Source organism: Diplotaxodon limnothrissa, linkage group LG6 (genome assembly GCF_057381915.1).
Source record: "Diplotaxodon limnothrissa isolate DT_005_m linkage group LG6, D_limnothrissa_male_GT1.1, whole genome shotgun sequence".
Classification (NCBI taxonomy): domain Eukaryota; kingdom Metazoa; phylum Chordata; class Actinopteri; order Cichliformes; family Cichlidae; genus Diplotaxodon; species Diplotaxodon limnothrissa.
This window is the reverse complement of record NC_140601.1, coordinates 18,220,841-18,245,587: the sequence shown is the minus strand read 5'-3', so window position 1 is coordinate 18,245,587 and position 24,747 is coordinate 18,220,841. Positions and strand designations below refer to the sequence as shown.

Sequence of the window (24,747 nt, the reverse complement as noted above, 5' to 3'; positions counted from 1 at the left end):
TGCCATAACGGTGCAATCCACTCCAAGGGAGGGCTAAGGTGTTTACTGGCAGAATCAACAGGATGGAGCTGCCTTTATACATAAAGAGGAACCCATGCTCTCAAGAGACAAGGCAGATAACGGGTTAATCATCAACCTCATGCACATGCTTTGATTGTAATGTTCTATGTTTCCTCTTACTCTTCTGTCCCCCTCCTTCCATGGATCCCTCGGTGCCAATTTAGCTGAACTGCACAAAAACAATACTACACTCTGGTGTGGGCTTCTACATGGCTGTGGGTGTTCTTAGAAATTCAGTTTGCTTTTAAAGTCATACTGTCCATTTATATATTCATGTTACAAACTTTCAGTTGATTATGTAACTCAGCGGGATCCTGTCTGCAGAAATCTATAATTGTTAAAATAATTTAAGCCCTATTTTGGACTTGTTGTTTGCAAAGAAACAATATAGCATGTCAAATCTGAGTAACTGTTGATGTTGTTTTTTCTTTTTTTGCCGGGGTTTGGGGGTTGTTTCTTAAATCTATTCCACATCCTTCAGGTTAAAAAGAATAGGGACCATTGGGTTTGTTATCAGCGCACAGTTCCAAAGCGATTATCTGTGATCGTGTGTGGTTATATTACTGTTTGTGGCATAGGTGCACATCAGTGAAGATAATATATACTGGGTTTACATCTCTTGCCTTTTTACATGATAGCTTTCCTCATCCAGATTTTAAAACAATAATTCACTATAACAGAGCCCAGGTGAAAAACTCACATACCCGCAGTTCAGACCTGTAAACCATTAGAAACACTGGACACTATATTAAGCAATAAATTGGGACAAAAGGATGGCCCCATATGCTGCTCCAAGTTTGTTTTGTTGGGGGTTTTTTTTGTTTGTTTTAATCTGTTACTGGCATCAAATGAGCATATTCTTGATTGTTTTAATATGTTACATTTGTATTGTTTTTAATTGAATATAGGTTTTAAGTTAATTATACAAAGATTTATTTTTATCCTCTCTATGTTTTACATAGCCTATAGGGCTGGGCGATTTGCTCCATAGTTCAATCATACTGTCTTTCTCCTGTTGGATTGCAAAGCATTGCTGCCAGGAAAGGATGGCAGAGGTTAACATGCACCAATTAGGGCTGTACTCCCTAAAATACAATGTGTGGCCTAAATTCAGAAAACTCATTACACACTGGTGAGAGAGAAACACACACACTGAGAATTTATTTCTCAAATGTCAGTTCCAATTTTTTACACCTGTAGCTCTACTAACTCATCCACTCTGTTTAAAATGCCTCACCTAATTCCCCTTCACTCATCACCGTTTTCTCCCCACTTTGGTGGACCAAAAAGTTACATAGAGGAAGTATAGTCACATTACGCTACAGTTTAAAAATCAAAACAGCTGCTATAAGTATCCTCCAGATGTGACATGAAACTATGGCAAGGCAGATTTAATTTATTATGAATCACATAATAATAATAATAATAATAATATTTATTTAATGCATCAGTTGGAAATGAGCTAAAAATAGCCTTGATTGGTGAGTTGGCAAGCTATCGTTGATCTTTTGAACTTCATTCCCCAGCATTAGTATCTATTGGGGCAAACTTAATATCTCCAAAAGTTGATGGTGTTCATCTGGGTGTAGCGTTTTGTGGGAGAAACATTTCGTCACTCGATTGAGAATGCATCAAGACGGCAAACTTAATAGTTTATTTTAGATTATATAGCTTATTTTTGCAAACATGGTTATGTGTTAGCCTGTTTACTTGCCAGTAACAGTGAACCACAGGTGTATTTCCAGTTGCGTACTTTTCATGATTTATGGAAAGCAATGCTTGCAGCATACAAAGATTACATAAAATTTTATAGTGCTTTTACAAACATACATTTGAACACTATTAAACCTGTCAGGAACCACAAATATCCTTGAACGTGTATGGAATTGCTCTCAAAGCAACCTATGAAGATGCAATCAGAAACGGTGTGCTAAAAAACTTTAGAAATGCTACTTGAGAGTACAATGCATGATAATAACAGTGTACAGATATGGGTGACCAGCATCCCAGAGCTAACAGTAGTCCTATGAATCACTATGCATGTGGGTGAGTGGGCCTCTCATAAAATATTTCCCTATTCAGCCAAATGATTCAGAGCATTGGTGCTGTCCTTGGCATCAGAAGATCAGAGATGATGGAGTAAAATAAAGCAGTATGTAGTGTTGGCTGCTCTTGTTCAGGTTGTAGTTCTACCTTAAGCTTTGCCCATGGTGGAGAGGGCAGAAGTTGAGCTATATAAAGGACGTGTTTGTAGTGGAGTGAAACCGAGTGTTAAGGAAAATTTAAACTGTCCACTGCAGCCATGAATTTCTCATTCATGCATCCTTGATCTTTGTTGGGGTTTGTTTCCCACTTCTTCCTATTTGTGCTTATTCCTTTTCCTGTTTAAGTAAACTTTTTAACCAATCAGCATATTACAAACAAGTGATAGTATGCACAAAGGTGTATCTCTGTAGCCACTGCGCTGATCGAGATCCTATAATCCTTCCTTCTCTGTAGCTGAACAGCTATGCAAGTGGACACCACAGTACTATAAAAACAGCTTTGCACATAAATGCTGCAGTGCTCATATAAATATTGTTGGCTTTAAAAAAAATCATCATCTTTGTGGTTGATGATGGATTATATCTCGTTCTTGGTTAGTTGGAGTGGAATTTGTGCATGGCTTCTCGATGGTCCAAGAATTTAAGTATCACCAGCTGAAGGCATTGCAGTGGAAACTTGACTGTGTGATTCTTATTGCACAAGAAAAAAAGAGACAGCAAAAAAACTGTGTATGTTGTTTGTGAGGGAGGTACGAGCATACATGCTGCAGGTTGTCTTTGAGTGAAGGGTGTAGAGGGTGTTTTTGTTCCAATCAACTCTAATGGAATGTCTTTTTGTGGAGTGAGGATCAAAAGGTTCAGGGTTATAATGCATGAACCAACACATGTGTCACTGATGCTCAGTGACAGCTATCCCTGCAGAATTGGAAATTGCTGCATTTCTTGTGACATTTTCTTCATAATTCTGTGAAAATAATCACTGAGAGATATCAGCTGGTTGTTATCCCTGCACCTCACATTCCCAGGTTTATTTGGAATGATGCCACATGTTCCATAGAGCCAAACCCAGAGCTCCAGAGAACAGTGTTTGAGGGAAAAGTGAAATGCAGGGACAGGTATTTGTGAAAAATGAAGAAATAATACCTGGTGAGAGATCAGAAGCCCCCTACTTTGCTTTGGAAGAATGATGGTAGTCATAAAAAAGACAAAGAAATTCATGGAAAAAATGTGTTTTAAGTTGACACAATGTGCATGGTGATTTGTACAATTTGACAGAGTCACTACAACAATCAGGGAGCTTTGAAGTACAGGTGCAGCATCTATAACTACGAGAATCATCCCTTATATAGATGGAAAAACATGGCAGAAACATGTAGCTCCTCCTGCATTCAGCTACACACGTGGTATCACTCTAGTCAATGTACTTGAATATCTTTATATGTAGGTGCATTAGAGAACCCTAAAAACTTCAGAATTGGCTTTACACCTAACAATATGCACAAAAATGCAGTTTGTACATTCTTTAAATGAGGTTGTTTATATAGTTGTAAGTTTTTGAACCATGCCAAAAATATCTTACCTACTGCAGCTTTGGCAGCAGTTTTAACATGATCACTGCTCACGATTCCCAGCTTGGCACTTTGTCTTCTTTTAATCAAGCTATCTCCATGGACCGGCTTACAGTGAAAGGCTCGCTGATGCAGTGTTTGTTTCTTATGGCTCTGGTGCTAGCTCTGCTGTCTGCCTGCTGCTGAAGGAGCTAGTCATTAGCAAGGGAGCTAATATTTCAGCCCATTTACCACTGTGTACCTTGGTGGTCCCCCTTTGGCTCCGGATCTAGGCCTCTTTGGAATCACAGCTTTTGACCCACTCCCTATGGTGAGTTTATTTCGGGGATGTGGGTCACTGCATCTCTCAATCTAACATATGGATCCAAAATTTCCAAAGGTGAGGTGGAGAATTTCTCTTCCCATCAAGAAACTTTTTGACACAGGATACTCACTGTGTCTCCAAGTAAAGAGTGCTGCATCCACTCCCATATAACTCTTGTTTTTATTTGACTTCAATGGTCTGACATTTAGTAGTACTCATAAATTTTTGCAGAGGAACCCTGCCTTTTGGGGTGGAGACTTATTTGTAAACCTTCACAGTATTTCACTTTATATTCAGATTGATAGACCTCCTGTGGCTTATCCTGTGGGTCTCTGTTTTTCCTCATTGGTACTTTGAGTAATACCTTGGCAAAGAGTCATCTTTTTACATGTGTATGGAGCCTGTGTTTGGACTGCACTGGGTCCAGTGCAGTGTGAACCGAACTAGTAGATCCAGTATACCAGTTTATGTTTTTCTTGTCCTGTTAAATAAACTACACCTATCCAGAAAAGTGCCACTATAGTGCAAACAAATATTTATATGTATATATTTTTTCTGATTTTCTTTCTCATTGTTACTGTTTTGAGAATGAATACCTGAGGAATATGAGTGCAATATCAGTGCTTTTGTAGTAACTGCAGACCTTTTTAAAGCTATTATTGATAGTAAATGAAACGCTGTTATATACTTGCTTAAGGATCACTTTAAAAAATGTTCTTAACACCTGAGAATTCTGCTCATTCTGTAGTCAAGAAGAAATACAGGGAGAGAGTAAAACATTAAAAAAAAGCCAACTTGACTTTCCTTGCCTGGGGAATGAAATGCTATAGCTGATTACTACAGCTAACTATGACGGGAGGACCACCAAGGTAGCGACAACTGATGTAGCTGCCTGCAGGGTTAGACAAAGGTTTACATATTACACAAGCAATTTAGATGTTTTCTAAACATGTTGCCAAGACAGTGGGAGTTGGCAGCTCTTTCCTTGTTTAGGTTGTCTTTTTTTCCTTTTTTACTCTACTCTAGCCCTACCGCCCCCCCCCCCCCCCCCCCACCCCCCACCCACCCACCACCACCACCACCTTCCAAGCCTCGTATTTTGTGTAAATCAGTGAAGAGTGAGGGGATGGGGAGCGAAAAGCAGGGACTGAAGCACTCTGCACTTTTGTGCTCTCTATGAACTGTGAGTGAGCTAATAAATTCTTTCAGCCACTCAGCATAGCATTCACAGATATCCCCCAAAGATTACACACACAAATCACCGCACAATAGAGGCCACCGGGAGGGTCTGGGCGTCACTGGGGCCCCCGACCCTGGGGACAGGCGCACATAAACAGGCTGCAGAAGACCTGGCAAAGTCTATGATTTGCAGAGGGGATGCTGCTAAACCCTGAGTCAAATGCTTCCTAATGATTGGTAAAAGTATATGTTTTAAAGGTGTGTAGTGAAATAGAAGCAAGAGTGAGAGAAAAGCAAAGAAGTGAAAGGGAAGATGAACGTCAAATTTAAAAAAAAAAAAAAAGGGGGGGGGGGACAGTGGGAGAACTAAAACAGGCAAGGGGTTATGGATGTATAGAGGCTGTGTGTTGGGGATGATGAAGATGACCAAGGGGGGTGATTCCAACCCCACACAGCCAAGCACAAGCCAAGCAGGGACATAATTAACTCCTGGATCTTTTGTGTTTATCATCTGACTGCAGGGCGGAGATGAAAGGGGCCTGCTAAGCTTGGCATTCCACCCCAATTATAAGAAGAATGGCAAGCTCTACGTCTCCTACACCACCAACCAAGAGCGCTGGGCCATCGGACCACACGACCACATTCTCCGTGTAGTTGAATACACCGTTTCGAGGTAATGGGAGAAGTAGTGCACCAAACCACTGCCTGAAATGACACCATAAGGGTACATAAAAGGTCGAGGTTAATAGAGACTGGATATGCAAACTTATTTTAAGACATCTTTAGCACATGAATGCAAAACAGTTTTCATTTTAGACAACTGTGATTTGTAGTACTGTACCTATGAAATGTGGTGAACATTCCCATTTCCCATTGTTTTTAATTTTATTTAAATTCTAAACACTATCCGGTTGTTCAGTGATGACACGACGAATCCTACTTCCGGGCCTAAAGTAGTCTGCGTTTAATATGGCTTTTGTGTTGTTAACATGTTTAATGTTATGTATTTTCTTCTATTTGATCTCAAAAAGCTCCTAAAACAGTCAGTGATCACCGTTGACCTCCCTCGGCTTTTATTACCGCTAATCATTTATTTAAACTCAGTTTTTAAAACCTTAGAATGTAACTACAGCCCAGCCCATGCAGCAGTATATGAATGACTAACCTCGTATTATGGATGGATTATCTCAGTTGTTCTCCTGGCTGAAGTTTGGTCCTTTTACAGCATCCTGCCATGCGATTACATTTGTTCCTGACCACCGAGAACACTCACGTTAACTTTTATCGAGTGGAAAAAAAGTTAGCTTGTTTATATTATGCTAACATAGCTGTGTCGCTAGCGGTCACGTAGCACATCATTATATACCAGCTAGCCCAACTTCAGTAACCCTACAAACGTCACTGCTTTTTAGTTTTCTGTCTTCATTTATGCTGGAAGTGATAACAGAGCTGTACGTTTTAATTTGTTTCCAAAACCCCGCAGTCAGGACATGCTATATTGTATTTAGATAGCAGGGAGTTAGCTCGTTAGCTCGCTAGCTTCTAACTTCTAACTCCGTTAAATGTCATAAATTCCGTTTTCATGGATGCCTGGATGTTAAACTCAATAGTTACACCTGGTAGAGCAGAACGCCGATCATTTTTATTAAAGATGAAAGACTTTAGACAGTTTTTCAACTCTCAGTAATGCCATAGTGATCGTTTGATATATGGACCTGCAGCGGAGTTTAGGTCCAGACACGGCTAGTGACGTCAGACTGAACAACCGGATAAAAAGGACAAACTTTTCTCATATGGAAGTTTCTGATTACTGAATTGTGGATCTTTTGATTATACCACTAATAAATCCAACCTGCTAACCTCAATTTCTGCAAGAAACCATGGTAACAAAACCTTCAAAGGCACACTGAGGATTCTTCTAGACATGCAAAGAAATCAAAACAGATAATTTTTGTCTTTTGAGGATTTAGAAAGTAGGTCAAATCGCCAAGAAAAGTGTTTTGATAAGATGTGCAACGCTCTCATTATCATAACAGTGTTTTGCCTTTTCCTGTGTCTGTACCTTACACTCCCTTCACAATGACCTGTGATTAAGAAAACAATCTTTTCTCACGAACATGTTTAAGTGTTACATTTTCATTTTCATAATCACAGTTGTATGTTTGACTTAATGATCTAATCTTAATTATAATCTTGGCATGCAGTCTTGGTAACTGCAGCACATAGTCCTTAATTTGAGGGTCCAATAGAGAAATGGTAGTTAAAGTACTTAATGGTAGCTTAAAATACTTTTTTTTTTTTTTAACTTTAGGCTTTTTAAAAATTGCACGACTACCCAAAACAACGCAACTTGCCATATTAGTTGCTGATACTGTGAAACTAAATTCTCATTTTGCACTTCACTTGAAATTGTGCAACATTTTGCACCCTGTCTTTACATCTCCACCCACTGTCTTTGGCGATACATTAGATTAAGACTAAATGTCTGCAGAAAACAAAGTATTTAAAGTAATTTAATGTTGGATTTTGTTCCGCGTGTCATGTCAGCATATCTTATCCATGCCTTGGTGTCATTGTACCCATTAACAGAGTCATTATTTGAAGCAAACAGACAATCCATGGTGATAGTGCATGTTATACATGCACTATCACCATGAGCTTTTCACATGTGAAAACATGAACGCTGAATTGAATGGCCTTTAACCTGCCAGATCCCCATTAACAGTCTGTGTGATATAAAGTTGCACCAAATTAGTGAAGAAAAAAGCAGATAACAGTTCAGAAAATTCATTTACAAAAAGCATTATCTTTTATTGTATATTTTAAAACACTATATGACCATATGTCTGTGGCTTTTACATCAGTCAGAATGACCTTTTTGGCCATTTGTCCACTTTCAGATATCATACATTTGAACCCAGACCCCTTTAAAAATAAGGGAGCAGACAAAAGTCCCCTTATTTATTTATAAGACAGCGTAAAAGCATCAAGGTATAGAAATGTTGTGGGTACTCCTTATAAATGCCGTTTAGCAAACATATTTTTTGCATTTGCAATTTTTTATGATTTTCTCAGGAAAAACCCAAACCAGGTAGACACAAGGACAGTCCGAGTACTAATGGAAGTGGCGGAGCTGCATAGGAAGCACCTTGGGGGCCAACTTCTTTTTAGTCCTGATGGTCTGTTGCACATCATCCTGGGAGATGGCATGATCACTTTGGATGATATGGAAGAAATGGATGGACTGAGGTAAGATCAAAAGTCCAAGGGTCATTTTATTGATGTTTATATACTGCTTTGTGCTCCATGTTTCAATCGTGACCTACCGTGTACAATTTTGAATGCGTGTTCTTGTTTTTGCTTGCAGTGATTTCACGGGGTCTGTGCTAAGGGTCGACATAGACACAGATAGTTGTGCTTCTCCATATTCCATACCACGGAGCAATCCTTACTTCAACAGCACCAACCAGCCACCTGAAATCTTTGCACATGGATTACATGATCCAGGCAGGTAAGTGAAACACTGCACTCTTTAAAGATTCTTGCTATGACTGATTTGCAATTTTCAAATGTAGAAATTCTGCTCATACTATAGGGTATTTTCATTACTGCTCTTGTAGAAAATATGAACTTAGCACAAACAGTAAGGCATTTTGTGTTGGGTCGATTGTTTCTCTGTTGTTAACAATGCTTCCCGGCAATAAATCTTATGCAGTTGGAAAGCCTGTTTATTTCCTCTTCTATGGTGACACAAGTAAAATCCATTTACAGGTTGAACAACAGAGTTTGATATATGATCTGCACCCATGAAAACTTCTTCCTTTTTAAAACAGTGTTTTTCCTTCCCACTGTTCCCAAGAGCTTGATCAAAAGGTCTCATTTGATTGGTGGGATTTTCTCTGTATTATTGTAGGGTCTCTACCTTAGTATATAGTATGTCAGTATAAAGTATGTTGAGGTGACTGCTGTTGTCATTTGATGCTATATAGAACTATACACAGCCACAACAGCTGGTCACCAGCTTGGTCACACTCCTGTGTGATGGCATCAACCTGGACTTACTGCTAAATGTCACGTTCCTCCACATGTTCAGGTTCCTGTGCACATGTTGCTGATGCCAGCAGTGGAAGGCAGTCATGGCAGCCCTGTGAGACTGGAGACTAGCTGTATGCAGACTGTTCAGGGTTGTCTTGGTAGAAAGCTGTTGGCCGTGTCATCTTGCAAACCTTGACTGTAGTTTTGTAGAAGACTGCCTATGATTCACCAGTGCTGAGAGTGAGGAAACAACCTGACGGAGACGCCTACCTTGTAGCCTGTCTCTGGCATTGCCCAATTTATGGAACTTCACTTTGGAGGTGGCAGTAGGCCTCCCTCCAAATAATGCAGCAGCTTGGTTTTTGCTTAACATCAGCTGGAAGTAGCCCTATGGGACAGCCCTATAAAGATCAGTCAAACATGGCCTGGGGCATACACCAACTGACCGGTGTACCACGGTCCGTGCTCATCTCAAGATGCTGCTAAACACTAGCCAGTCAGGCACCTGATTGTCAGCAACTAGGCTACTAGAAGTTCGAAACAAAACTCAATAGCAGAACAAGCTGTTCAGCACATGCTCAACTCTGGTGCTCAAATGTAGCACTAGCTTTAATGGGAAATAAACACGCTTTCCAACGGTATAAAAGTTCTTACCAAGATGCATCGTTACAATAAAGAAATAGTCAACTGCATGCAAATTACCTTTTTGTGCTTGTGTTGTATTGCCACCTTTTATTTGTTTGGTGTTTGGATATTACTTCTAGTTATGTTATATTCATTCCTGGCACGCTGTGCTCTTTAGGTGTGCAGTAGATCGACTTCAGTCAGACAATGGGAGTCTTGTAATCCTCTGTACAGATGCCAGTGGCAGAAACACAACAGCAGGAAGAATACTGGAAATTACTAAGGGGGGCGATTATGGTGAGTTACAATTTCCATGAGAATTTCCAAAAATGTTCACAATATTTACCTTTTTCGCATGTTTGGAAGGAGTTTTAATATACCCAGTTGTGCACAGTCTTTGCTGGAGTTTTGTTTGATTGCATTACATCCTGAGAAAGAAGTGAAAATACATTAACATCCTGGATAACCTTTCACATTTATTTCCCTGAAAGTGACATGTGTTTTTATGAATGTCTTTCATTTTGTAAGAACAGTGTTTTGGCAACAGATTCAGAAACACACCAGGTTGAGTGCAGAAACAGTGAAGGTTAAATGTAAAAATGATGTGATCCAGAAATATTCCCCATTTGTGGTGTGTAGATTTGCCAGTGGAATGCAAGATGGTGTCCACAAGTAAGATTTAAAGCTGTCAACAATAATAACTGTCTAGATGATGGTTTGGCGCTGTTGAAAACACAGCTGAGAGGAATCTAGCTCTTCTCACATTTAGAAAATAATCAATAACAGCAGCACTTTACACTGCTTATCCTTCCTTTTTCCACAAAAAGAAAATTACAGCTCTTTGTTCCAAAATATATGAGGCAGGTTATCCTTGCGCTAAGTTAATCCTTAACTTTGATCTCTCACTCCATTTGAAAATGTCACTTCTTGCCACAGACCACCTCTCTCTTGGCCTGATGCCCGATTTAGCCAGTTACCCAAACTCCAAAGTGATTACGGTTGGGAAATGAGCACACCCCGTCTCGGATCATAAATTTTTAAGGGCGGCAAACCTCCATTCATATTTTTCCTTGCCAAGAAATCGTAATCCAGTAAATGTGCCACATTGCCTCACCATCACGCTTTTGAATAAAAGATCAATACATTCTTTTCCAGTTTTGATAAAACACGTCCGATTTAAATCTAGAATTCCCTCTTTCCTCCTTTTTTGTGTCTCATATAAACAACACAGCAATTATGTCTGATGAACGTGGTCTATGTTTTTGATTCCAAAACAAACAAAACAACACCAGTGCATGAATCAAGAAAAGCAGTTAAGTAGATTACAATCCCTGCAACATCAGTGAGACAGAAGAGATTGTCTCTGGGATAAAACATGCATGCAGACAGTTTGTGATGGTGTTACAGATGAATGGCAGTAGGTCTATGAGTCTATTGGAAGTGCCTAAATAAGACCTATGTCTCCTTGTCCCAATAGAAAATGAGCCCTCTGCCTATGACCTGCATTCCAGTGGTGGAGCACCACCTGTGGGGGGTTTCATCTACAGGGGCTGTCAGTCTAGGAGACTTTATGGCAGTTATGTCTTTGGAGATAAAAATGGGTAAGTACAATAAAGAAATGACTGATTAATATATTTAAACAGACTATTTAAGTAGCTGTATGTTTTTAAGAATTAACTGTGTTTACATGATGACAAAAATCTATATTTCAAAGTCATTCTAACATCTTTATCCTCCCAGAGTTGATTTATGACTTAGTAAGATCAACATGACTTTTCTTCTAATATTAAAAACTATTTCCTTTGCATTAGCATGTGCCAGTGTAAACACCAAGTTCATCCACATGGGAGGAAAACATAGACTCCCATGTCACCATGACAGCGCGGACCATTGAGTGTCAGTGGAGATTACACATTGTTCTCTGTGCTGTTCACACTTTTCTCTGGTTTCTCTGGTTTTCTCTGTTTTGCTGATGTCAAACACTGACAGTTGAGTAAACAAAGGGGGTAAAGTGTGTCCCCTCCCCAATCCGTCCAATTATCGCAAGCTGGCACCGTGTTTAAAACAATGTGTGATCAGTTAATTCTGTGCCTTATTACAATTTGGGAGCATTTTGTTGTGGCAAAGTGAAGGCTCCGGCATGATGTTTGTTTTGAAACTAAAGGCTGACTTCCTAACTAACACCATGTGGGACATGGTGTAGAAAAAGAATATGGGTCATGAACCATGCTGTACCATGCTACTACAGTTGATTTCTTTTGCTTTCTCCCCTGTGCACAAATGTAGTACTAAACCTTTTACAGTATCATCCAGTCTGCAGTCACTTACCATGAGTATTTTTACTTTTCACTTTAGTAACCTTCGCATCCTTCAGAAGTCTACATCTTCCACATCAGCGAGTGGTGAAGAGTGGCAGGAAAAAGCTCTGTGCCTGGGCTCAGCTGACTCCTGTGGCACTATGCTTGTTGGACACATCTTGGGTTTTGGAGAGGATGAACTGGGTTAGTATGGCAATTAATAAAAAAGCTAAAAATGTAATTGCTTCTGAGATCTTTTATCTTTGTTTCTTTTCTCTCTTGCACTGATCTTTCTTTAGATTTACACCTGACCTATGTTATGACATATTTTCTGAAGCAAGGGTTTTAATCCATGACTCCTTGAAGGCTTGTTGACTCTGTGTGTGTGTATGTCTGTGTGTACAGCACATACATACATAACACACATAACCACAGCATAAAACACCACTGAAAATCTGAAAACAGGCAGCATGGTGGCGTGATGGTTAGCACTGTTGCCTCACAACACCACTGTCTGGCCAAGGCCTTTCTGTGTGGAGTGTGCATGTGTTAGCCCTGCATCAGACTGGTGACCTGTCAAGGGTGTACCCTGCCTCTCGCCCTATGTTAGCTGAGATAGGCCCCCCACAACCCTGATAAAGATGCGACTGGATGGATGGATGATAAAGCCAACACGCCTCTCATTAAGTAGTCCAAACATCTTAGTTAGTTGTCATTTTTGTAGGATAGTCATAATCTTCCAAACCTCCTTAATTCACTGTGCCACCATGACATGTGTTAAGTGTTTCTCTGGGCAAGTTAAAGATTAAGTTAATATATGCAGAGTAACCTGAAATGAACTGACACAAGACAGTTTTATAAGTTGGATCCCCACCACACACTCGAAGAATTGTAAACCGTGAGCTCTGATGTTTCTGATTAAAATGAACACATGATGTAAATTGTTCGCCCAGCCATCAGAAATCTTTGATCACAGTTGTTGCCAGGTCTTGGAGTTATTGTTTGACGAGATATTTAAAGATTTCTGTATTCGATCAGGATTTGCAAGTGGTGCAAGAATTGCAGCGGGGGCCAGGCCTATGTCCCAAAAAAGAGGCCCCACAGACAGATGTTTACGATTTGTCCCCCTATGGAATTTTCTTGCAGGCTTGTTCCTCATTAAATCATCTGCCTGGTTCCCAGTCATGAGTATCCAATTGTCTCATTAAACTCTTTTTTAAAATCCATTGGCAAGTGCAGAAATGCAGAAGCCTGTGATACACTCATTTTCCTAAACCCCTCATGTCCTCCCCTTTCATTTTCTTGTGTTTCCTTGTCTTGTCTTGTCTCTTCTTTAGTTAGGCACTGGGATCTGCTGAATAGTTGTTCGGACATTGGAAGTATTTCATGCAGATGATGCTGATGGGATTCCCACTTAACTGTTCTTCTTTTGCAGGTGAAGTCTACATACTTGCAAGTAGTAAAAGCATGGTGCAGTCACACAGTGGGAAACTCTACAAGCTGGTGGACCCGAAAAGGTAAAAGCAGGAAGTCCCTTGGTAATTTGTGCTGGTATGTAGTTAGTTGTTCGGTGATTAAGTGATTCCTTCTTAGTGGGGAGGACATTCAGCTATTCATTAAAAAATCCTGCATTACGTCCACAAGAGGGCAAACCAAGACAATGAGAGACAAAACTACTGGTAAATCGCTCTCTCTTGAGTTGAGTTTAGTTATAAACTCATTCCCCAAAGGTTGTAATTGAGTTATTCGTTCGAGTTAGTCTGAACAACATTTTCAGTAGCTTTAAGTGTTGATTGTGATTCCTGTCAACAACAACACAGATTATTTTCAGTATATTCAAGCAGGACAGCCGTTCCCAAGTATTGGAGAATTTGGGATTTTTTTTAGACAGCAATTATAATTGTTACCTTAGCATGTTATTAGCCTATTAGCCAATTCTTACCGTTAACTGTTTTAGGCATATTAACGCAGCTTTAAAAAGTTAAGGAGGTTTAAAAAATTAAAAAATACAAGCAAATAATTCAACAGTGTGAAGTTGTTTAACCGATATCATGAATTCATAATCACAGCTAAAGTTTGGAAAAATAATTCAGGAGGATGATATCTGAAAGGTGAAGCAGCAAACGCTGTACGTACTAAGGTTGTCACGATACTTGATTTTCCTTATACCCAGGAAAATATTCTAAATACTAGATACAATTTTTGAATTTTTGATTTTGATAAAAATTACACTTCCTCTTAGAACAATAAAACGAATAACATCAATGATGACAGCATTTTTAGGTTGCCAGACATAAAGAAAATACAGTAAGGTAAACATGTAAGGTTGGCTGAGGTCGCACTGCACTTTTCGTGACTTGGCACCATATTTTTTATTTTTGATCAAAAACAAAAGAAACACAATACTTTCTAGATACAAATATTTGTGATATCATGGTAAATGAACTCATTGTATTAGGATTACAGACAGGCAGGAGGTTTTCTCAAGCATTAAGGTTATCATTTTTTTTATATTAGCCATAGCTGCTAGCCTCTTTCTTAATGATAATAGACAGCTAGTGTGGCTATAAGGTAACTGTTAATACTTACCGGTAGATGGATAATGCTTGTAGACAACAGCTAGGTTCTGTGCAGTTATCTATGATGTGTGTGTGTGTGTGTGTGTGTGTGTGTGTGTGTGTGTGTGTGTGTGTGTGTGTGTGTGCTGATATCAATACTATTGCTAAAGATGATCTAATCAGTATTAATTTTGTATTGTCAGTTAGTTTCTTAGTATTGAGATATATGTATATATATACACATGTATGTATATATATATGTGTATATATACACATATATGTATATATATATATATGTGTGTATATATATATATATATATATATATATATATATATATATATATATATTTTTTTTTTTTTTTTTTTTTTTTTTTTTTTTTTTACAATATGTGTTAATGTGTGAATAAGTGTTAATGCAGGTGAATACTTCACTGTTAGCAAAGTCATATCCGTTAACACCCCTAATCAGGACTGCCTATTACAGATGGAAGAACTACAGTAAACCACCAGCTTTATTTTCATGCTGTGATTGTTTTGTTGTGAAATTTAGATGAGCCTAACAGCATATTATGAGATCTTAGTTACTCACAGATCATCACATTGAAGAACAGTGTCATCCTCACTGCTTACACACATTCCTGCAAGTAGAATTGTTTATGCACATTACAGCTTCCCAGAATGGATGCTGAGTGGTTACTGGAGAAAAAAAAATAGCCTTTCAAATTGTTTGCTTAGAAAAACACTGCTAGCAGCACTGATTCTATTGCTTTATTCAACTTTTGTCTACTGGTTAGATGCTAAATATGCAACAGTGATATTTTGGTAAGTGTGAGGGAAAAGACAAAGACACCTGTTGTCAAGTAGCGACATTTCAACATATTAACCACTAACAGGGTGATATGGACAAACTCTGTATAGCCAAAATATCCATGTAGATACACTATCCATTCATTTTCTTCCACTTATTGAATTCAGGGTCACAGAGGGATTAGAGTCTATCTTGGCTGTCATAGGGGAAGAGGTGGGGTACACTTTGGACAGGTCGCCAGTCTATTGTAGGACTAACACAGAGAGACAGACAGCCATTCACACCTACATCCAGTCTAGAAGCACTAATTAACCTAACATGCGTATCTTTGGACTGTGGGAGGAAGCTCAAACACGCAGGCAGAGAAGGCCACAGCTGGGTGGTGGATTCGAACCCTCCAGCACACGTCTACTTCCCTTTGGGAGGTGAAATCCATTTCTTTTCCAGTTTAATGCTTAATTAGCTGTGGAGGGAACATGTGCACAAGTGCAGCTTCATCATTTATATGTCAGTACATGTCACCATATCATAATCCTTACCATATGCATCGCAGTATTAGAAATCATTCTGATAGTGATAGATCTATAAACTCTGCTTGGAGAGCCAAGTACATGTGAAAAACATTTGTCACTCAAGATGAGGAAATATGAAAACGGAATGAATTCGACCCACAAAAATACAAGAGGGATGTATAAAAAGTTTGATCCGTAATATTTGCAGTACAGAAATCACTTCAAACATAAGAAGACTTTGTAATTCAAACCAACTGCATATAAAGTCTCAAGCCAAACCCACTCAGTGATTGTGCTTTATCTTTTTAATCAGTGCTTTTGCAGGGAGATGAGAGCATAAGATCCTGTAGGCCTACCGGTTCAAGTGAATGAGTGGCTTGTGATTAAGAGAAGTAAATAAAGTAGCATAAGCATACTGAGGAGAAAGAACACAATAGAAACATATTCACATCTTATTATTCCTGGGTGACGGCAGTGCCACCCAGGCATTAGCACAGTTAATTACAGCACAGATGTTTCAAAGGGGGCCCTGATGGCTTGCTTCGTATTTATGTTTTCTGGCATGGCTGCTGGACGCATTTCTCCCAGAGAACAGTTCTTTCCACCATCAACTGGACTTGTTTAGTTTGTGTGGACCCTGTGGTGTTAGAGTCCTGACTCCTAATACACTCTGGCTTCGTTATTAGGATTTTGTTACAGGGAGGATGGAGAGAGGGGGCAAAGGGGGGGAAATGAATAGGGTAGCTAACGTGTCTGACCCCAGCACGTTATCAAGTCTGGTGGTCCTCCCTTCTTTTCTCTTCCCTACTGCAGGGACATCTGGACTCTGAAGCCCATTCAGACAGAGGTTTGTTTTAGAGTGTGGTGGTTTTTGTGGCCCGGTATAGCATCTCACGCTGTGTTTTAATCAACTCTGTGTTTGGGAACATAGAGTGGGAAAAAGAGGAACCGTTAGGGGAGCGGTAAAGGCTTACAAGGAAACATCAACCATAAAATCCCTCAGCAGTGTTTGTGTAAACACGTCCTGGCCAAATGACTTCATTTTTAGGTATTTGTTTGTCAGTTGGAGTACCCCTCCAATAATAAATAGGCCACCATGCATTTTGAAACATGCCGAATGGGTGTGGTGTGACTGAGGTTGTACGCGAGAGAAAGCAAGAATGTAGAAAGGCGCGGCTTGTTTTTGGTGTTGCAGTGGGATAGAAATATGCATTAATATTTATCATTAATATCTTTACTGACCGTATCTCAGTGTGGTGACTGTAAGATGTGGTTGTGGTTTAACGATCAATGAGAGGACCTTAGAGTTTAGAAGATAAGAATAGGTATCTGTGGAAGCATGTTTAATGTTTCACCTTTCCACAGCAAAGTGATTAAATGTAATTTCTACCCTTTGTTGCTTGTCTTTAACATACATCAGTAACCCTGGTTCTGCACTCCTGAGTGTGCCTCGAACATACTGCAGGTATTCAGGGCCTGGGTTTTGCTTCTTTTCTGTCCCACTGAGTCTGCATTTAATAACAATTATTTGTACAGTGAAAGCATTATATTTGTGCCAGGAACAAACCTGTTTTATGTCCTTTTACCTGTTCTGAGGGTCATACAGTAAAGTTACGTGTTTATCACATCATAATTCAGAATCCCCACGTTGCACCCCCACCTTGCTCCTATGGTCAGTCCTTGGCAGGAGCTTAATTAACATATAGAGCCAGATCTCCTGCTGCTTTCTGGTACAAAATGCAATTTGCCATTCTTCATGTTGCAGCTCGTCACAGGGAAAGCAGTATTGAGAAGGACTTTTCACACGTTCGGGTTTTGTCAGCTGCAAGCTAGACTGATTGAATTACAGTGAGCAGAGCCCTTAAAAAGACACAGTGAACTTCAAATAGGGCCCTGGGACCTCCTTTATGAACTGCATTAGACATGGAAGTCACAAATCACTAGATGTGCTGAGGAAGGAGACCACGGGTGCTCCTTCGTGGATATATTTATCTATATGTGTGCTTTTCTGTGTGTTGTGTGCATAGATGTAAACCATGTGGGTGGTGGGTACACACACACATGCGAGCTTGTGTGCGTGTGTGGTACGCCAGCTCCCAGCACGCTACAGGAAAAAAAAAGTCTTTTCTTTATTTTCCTATCCCTCCTAAATCTTCCTACATCTCCGCTGTGGTCCTCCCCTTGACAAAGCTGCTTGCTAGTCCCACTGAATAGCCCTGGCTCCTACAATACACAGTAAATTTCTTACACAATTAAAACAAGGAAAGAAGCTACAAAAGGAGCCCCCAAACAATGGAGTTCGATGACAAAACAGCAAAAGAGACCACACTGGGCCGTTTGATTAGGCCATTGTTAGAGTGCACAGTGTACACCACTCCATAGCCCTTTTCTCACATACACCTCGTGTCAATCAAACAGACCCTGCGAGCTAACAAGCTAAACACAGATACACACTGATAACAAGTTTGAGGCAGAGCATTCGCACTCCTTCGACATGGAAGATTTGAAGGATGGTCACTGTTAATGTTTAACTGACGTAAGGGAAGAAGAGAGGACACAAAGAAAGAACCTGATCCTGCATTCATCTGCCCTGTTCTGTATGTTATCTTTGCAGCTGTGCTTGCGTGCTTTGTCACTTTTTGCTCTGTTTTATGTTCAGTTATGGCATGATCAGTGTCTCATACCACTCTCTGACTTTAGTTGTTCTCTTTCTGTCTCTCCACTTGTAACTCTTGTGGAAGCACTATCGCCTTCTCCCACTCCCTTACTCTCACACATACGCCACCCCTCCCAAAGTTGATAAATTCCCACAGTGGCTGTTGACCCAGCTGCCTTTGTCAAGTGGTGCTACCAGCAGGTGCTGTTTTCACAGCCACCCTGGCAGTCGTACAGGCTGTTTAGTAGCACTGCTGACCCCTGCCTGCTATTAACAGTGTTAGCTACAGACCAGCCCCCCCAATTCTCTAGGGACTCTTACTCTTTCTCCCTCTCCTTCTCTTTCTGTTTTCTCCCCTCTTTTGCTCTTTTTTTTTTTTTTTTAACTACATGCAGCCTGCAGCAACAAAAGCCAGCAGAGATGGAGTATGGAGTTGGGTGCTGATGGGAGCATGGGAATCAACCCCCACCGACACTCCATCCTCAAAATTTAAAGCAACTTTAACACATACACACAGGCAGTGTGTCTGTCAGAACACCTGCAGCACACTTTTCAAATCAGGAAATCAGCATTTAAGATTTTCTTTATTTAACATATATTTGTGAAATTCTTCAAATATATAATTAGTATGCACAAAATCAAGTGTATTTATCCCCCAGTTGTTAGTATTTTTTGTAATAAAACTGCATCTTTCATTTAAATCTGTACAGCAAGTAAAATGAAAATAATTTATACCGAAGTACCGACTGCTGGAACAGGTGATCAGCACCTCACCAAAGCAGAATAGAATGAGTATCTAGTGGTGCTTCCACAACAAACACAAAGTAAACACTTTGAGCAGCTTCATTACTCACAGAACCTGCTCAGTGGGGCTACTACATGCAAATCCAGGTTGGCATTTACACCGCATTACCAAAACCTGTCAGAGCAACTCTTATGACACCTCCGACACTCAGAAATGGAGGAAAGGCTTATTGATGCCATTTGCGGGCAGCCTTCGCTCTTAGAGACAGGTAAAACAGGAAAGAACACAATCGTAAGACTCTGATAAGTTCTGAGATGTTATTGTAACGTAAAACGTGACTACCATAGGAACAGCTACCCAGATGGAAGTAATATGTATTCTAAAAATAGCTGATTTGAGCTTTAATATACAAATTGCTGGTTGTATGTCTTCAATCTAGTTTTGGCTTCTCCTGCTGATTGACTATTTGCTCCCCTGCCATGATTGATGAGGCCCGTCCTATCGTGGAGTGAGAATTACATACATACACATTCAGTGACCTCACTGCTCACGCCTCTCATACCAGCACCGGTCCACAAGAGTCCAGTTACCCTGCCTGTGTGTCAGACATATGCGCACACGCCTTAATGTCCAACAATGTTTTGTAGCAGAATGTTTACACATCTATTTTTCTTCCTCTCTCTCCTTTTCACAAATGTACACACTAGCAAGTGTGTGTGTGTGTGTGTGTGTGTGTGTGTGTGTGTGTGTGTGTGTGTGTGTGTGTGTGTGTGTGTGTGTGTGTGTGTGTGTGCACCAACAGACGCTTCACATTCGAACTTGATTACGCACTCACTGTATTATTTCCAGATTTGTGGAGCGTGATATGAAATAATTGTGTTTCAGCCCATTTGCTGATGTGCGTGTCTGGATGTTTGTCTTAATATGGAATAATATGCTTCTCTGGTGTTCAAACTTGGCACATATGGTGTGGAGATGTTTCTGTTTGTGTCTGTGTGCATTTTCCAAACCGTGTTCATATCTGTGGGAGCCATGCTTTAACCCCGTATGTCGTTTCGTTCTTCGAATAAGAATTCAAAATAAAAACAACCACACATGAAGCGGCTCATGTCCCAACTACACGCTTAAATATTAACTTGCTATTAATTGGTAATACGTACATGTCACTGGAAAAAGAAACACACGCCTCCTTCAGGAGCAAATACATAAATTTTTAACTTGGCAAGTTAAAAGTTTACATCTTAAAGTCCCTCACTTCAAAAGTGCTTTCCCACTTAAGTTACATATCAACAAAACCTGATAGGCTCGAAAATCTGAGATCACGGACGCAGCGTGCGATGGCAGATTTGTCTTGTTGTACCATTCAAAAATAGCTTTGCGGTAAATAAATAGCTACCACAATACATCACAGTCAAGTGTTAGATGCTTAAATAGAACACATTTCCTACAGTCCCATCCTAAATCATGGTATAGTGTTACTGTGTAGCTCAGCCAGTGTGAGTTGGATGAGTGTTTTGTTTTTGTTTAGTCTCAGCTTTTTGTTTAACAGGATTTTTTTTTTTAAAGGTTGCGTGAAACTTTGTAGAAACTGTTGTGATCTGGCAACTAAATGTGTTTGTGGGCGAGGCTCAAACCTCTAAACAGACTTGTGTAAGCCCAATTAAACGACCCGTGGACGCTGAATGACTGATTTCTGTTTTGGACACAACAGCAGTTCATTCATTTGAGGCAGATGCTGATTAATAGGTAGAATTTAAACAACATATAGCACATCTCTTGACATGCAGTCATCCAAACAGTGAATTATACCAAAGCTACATGCCTTTAAACCACATTTTCCCTTCATAAATCAACACAATTCTGATTCTGTGTTATTATTATTATTAAGAGTTGAAATATGTTCTCCGGTTATTAACTTGAAATGTCTTGTATTATTTATTTGGTTATAATAAATTGTCGCTGTGGCTTAATCACCATATTGAGAGGCTTCTGTCTGCTGAATACTTACTTTGTCTTCTTCTGTTTTTTTAACAATTGCTGCAGGCCTTACACCCCTAAGGAGTGCCAGCATCAGGTGGAGCCACCGGAGCTGCTGATGACAGCTTGTTCCAGACACTGTAAGAACGGCCGCTGTACTCCCACCGGCAAATGCTGCTGCAACCCCAGCTGGGAAGGACAATTCTGCCGAGTCGGTAAGAGTGCATCTGTCGCCCTCAGCGTATAACATGGACCAACATCGACGTGTTCTTTCACTTCAGATGTGGAAAAGATGTTCAGTAATATCTGCCATAGTTTCCCTAATCAGAAATCAGAGTACGTCTGAATAAAACAAAGTTTAAAGTGTTTTCACTCTCTCATACCCTGTGACTGTAGCCAAATGTGAACCAGCCTGCCGCAATGGAGGAGTCTGCGTGGAGCCCAACAAGTGCCTGTGTAAGAGTGGCTACTCCGGAAACCAGTGTGAGAAGAGCGAGCGGGGTATGCCCAACGACCAGGAGAATGGCGGGATAGTGGACCACATCATCGACATGACCTCGTACCTCTTAGACCTGACCAAGTACGTCGTATAGTGGTGTGCGGAGGGGGCCGCTCCCCATCATCCATCCTCAAGTCTACACACATCTACCTTTCGCCCTCAAAAGACTCTTAAAGAGGTTTGCTAAATGTGGCCCCTTAATTTCCCCTCACATTCTCACGGGCAAGCACACACACACACACACACACACACACACACACACACACACACACATGCAGGACCCCATCAGACTGCTTTTAAACCACATCACCATACCAAGCTTTTCCTCTCCTTACCTATAAGCTACTTGTTCCTGAACACCAGGCCTGGCATCCAAGCCGTGTTCACATTTCAGAGAGCCCTGCAGACAGCTGATTGATGAGTTCCACTAAGACATTTCCTCTGCTGCTCTAAAAACGCCTTCACTGGCTCCACAGGAACAGGAACTCTGCCGGAGCGGACTGTTAAAACCCCGAGACTTTTATGCTGCCTTACGAAAAATGGAGTTTGAGGCATTTCAGTGGAGACAGTTGATTATTCAGGAGTTCATTAAGGATTCAGAATTGGGTGGCTCAAGATGCAGTTTGTGTTCACGGTCCGTTGAAAACCTAGCAAAGAAATAAATGTCTACGCACTCAGACTGTGAGCACGAGGCATGCGTCTCATAGAGCCTGCAGTGCTTTTTGCTTTACTATTCCAAAAGCACTAACAAGAGGAAGGCTGTGTTGACTCATTTATGTTGTGTTCAGTTTGTGGGTACATAGTCATAAACAGCAATTTACAGTATAAAGAACGTATCACTCATTTGCTATCAGTGTACAGAGAGGATCTACACACAGACGTAGGAATGAGCAAGTTGAGAACATTGTACTTTGTCAGCGCCAGTTTCATGCAATTTGAACGGAGTGTTCGAATCTCATGCACTGTATCGTTTTCCTTTCATTCACTTTTTTATTCAAAATTAATTTCAACATTTATTAAAAGCGCAATGAGAGTAGTTTCAGCTCCACACGTTCACACAGCACACTGTCACAGGTATGGTTTAACAAACTCTTTTCATTGCGTCACACACTGAAGCAGAAAGCTGAAGTCAAAACTATAAAGGGAAGGGATGAAACGCGCTGATGTATATTTCCAATAGAGCTTACCTACTTAGTAATACAAGAAAAAATCTACAAAAAAATCTATAGCATTACTATTGTTATCATAGAGGAGGGTTTATTTTTTTAAGCGTAATAATATATGGGAGAATATGGTGTTTATAGAAAGCAATTTTACACTAAGCTCGTCAGTTCATGTCATTTCATGTTGTACTTATACATATGCAGCTTTTATAAAAGACACGCGAGGATGTTTTCTTTTTTTGCCCAGAGTACAAGTAACGCATGTCTGTGCCTGCAAATAGTCATTCGGAGGAGTTGGTGAAGCTCATCTAAAACCCACCCACCCCCACCCCCACAGCAAGACCGTCAGAATTGTGCTTCTGTAGTAAGATGATCAAAGATCTCGACAGGCCACCAAGTCAGTGTGGAAGGAGCTCAGAGACAGGGCTGGCATTAACCTGAGGAAGAAAGTGCAAATTCTCTTGTGAGCATTTCCAGAGTAAGGCAAGAAATTTTAAGAATGTGTTTGTTATTATAGATGCATATAGATGCATTCTTTCAAACCCGAGACTCATCCTAATAAGAACATTTAATTTTTTTACTTTTCTTCTTCACTACCCGTAAAGCCAGTCTTCCCAGAACTGACAGCTGTTGTTTTAAGTTTTTAAGGAAAATATTTATCCTTGTACTTTATCCACAGCTTTTATTTTGAAAATCTAGTTTCAATAACTTGATTTTCAATTAAAGTTTAGTCAATTGAAGTTTAGTGGCCATAAATGATGTGCTTATTGTTCATCTCCTGCTTTCCTTGTGTTTGCTGAAATAAAACAACTGTACCTGGTCTTAAAACATCAAAAAGGAATTCATGCTGTAAAATGGAAAATTATAATTTTTTAGCACTTAATGTGAAAGTTGCATTGTAGCTGCTGAGACGGCGTGGTGTGAATAGAATAACCATTTTCATTATTTAAGTAGTTACACAAATAAAATAATTATTTAAATTCTCTATGTTGTTTTTACCATTGTACTGTATGTGACAATTTTGTATTCCTGTATTGTAAATAAAAGTAGGGATAACTTGGTTTCTCTTCAGAAATATCAATATGTCTATTAAAATGTATAGCATGTCTGAAATATTTGTCTCTCTTGTTTAAGATGTTTAAAAAAAAGTATCTATTTTTAAAATGATTTTCTTATATAAATTTTCTAATCAGTTCATAGTGTGTACTATAACATAAAAAAATTTTAACAGTTAAAATTGACCAACTTGGAGCAACATAACTATAAATGTAACTATTAGGAGTGAAAACATTTCATGAATGACTTATGAAGGAGTGGTACAGCCATTAAAGGGTTCCCTATTCAATCAGAGCTTGGTGAAAAAGGAGCAACCTTCACAGATGACTAGGGATGGGTACCGGTATCAGTTCTGATATAAAATGGTAGTAACCAGACCGAAAAGCAGCGCACATTTTGGTGCTTTATTTCTGTGCTTTTTTTTCCTGAGATGTCATACACTTTAGATTCTAGCCAATCATTTTACGTTTCCAAGGATAGTAGGCGGGCCCAGGTACGTACGTTCTTTTAGAGCAGAGCTACAGATTAAAAACGCCCAAGGCGAGGCGGTCAAACTCTGGCTGTACTTCACAGCAAAAGATGCAAACTCAGCAGCCTGCAACAAGTGCTATAAGGTGATACTGTGCAAAGAAGGTAACTCGACGAACCTGGCGACGTATAG

General features: G+C 39.9%; 1 protein-coding gene across 1 annotated transcript in view; it reads left to right on the top strand.

Annotated features, from left to right (window-relative positions):
• hhip (hedgehog interacting protein) overlaps positions 1 to 24,103 on the top strand; it is a 37,675-nt gene extending 13,572 nt beyond the window's left edge. The window contains exons 5-13 of the mRNA XM_085356891.1: positions 5,678 to 5,829; positions 8,232 to 8,405; positions 8,524 to 8,667; positions 9,994 to 10,112; positions 11,293 to 11,416; positions 12,171 to 12,316; positions 13,548 to 13,629; positions 21,435 to 21,583; positions 21,765 to 24,103. Of these exons, the coding sequence (XP_085213017.1) occupies positions 5,678 to 5,829; positions 8,232 to 8,405; positions 8,524 to 8,667; positions 9,994 to 10,112; positions 11,293 to 11,416; positions 12,171 to 12,316; positions 13,548 to 13,629; positions 21,435 to 21,583; positions 21,765 to 21,961 (1,287 nt within the window). The 3' untranslated portion in view covers positions 21,962 to 24,103. The remainder of the gene's footprint in view (positions 1 to 5,677; positions 5,830 to 8,231; positions 8,406 to 8,523; positions 8,668 to 9,993; positions 10,113 to 11,292; positions 11,417 to 12,170; positions 12,317 to 13,547; positions 13,630 to 21,434; positions 21,584 to 21,764) is intronic.
• The last annotated feature ends 644 nt before the right edge of the window (positions 24,104 to 24,747 follow it).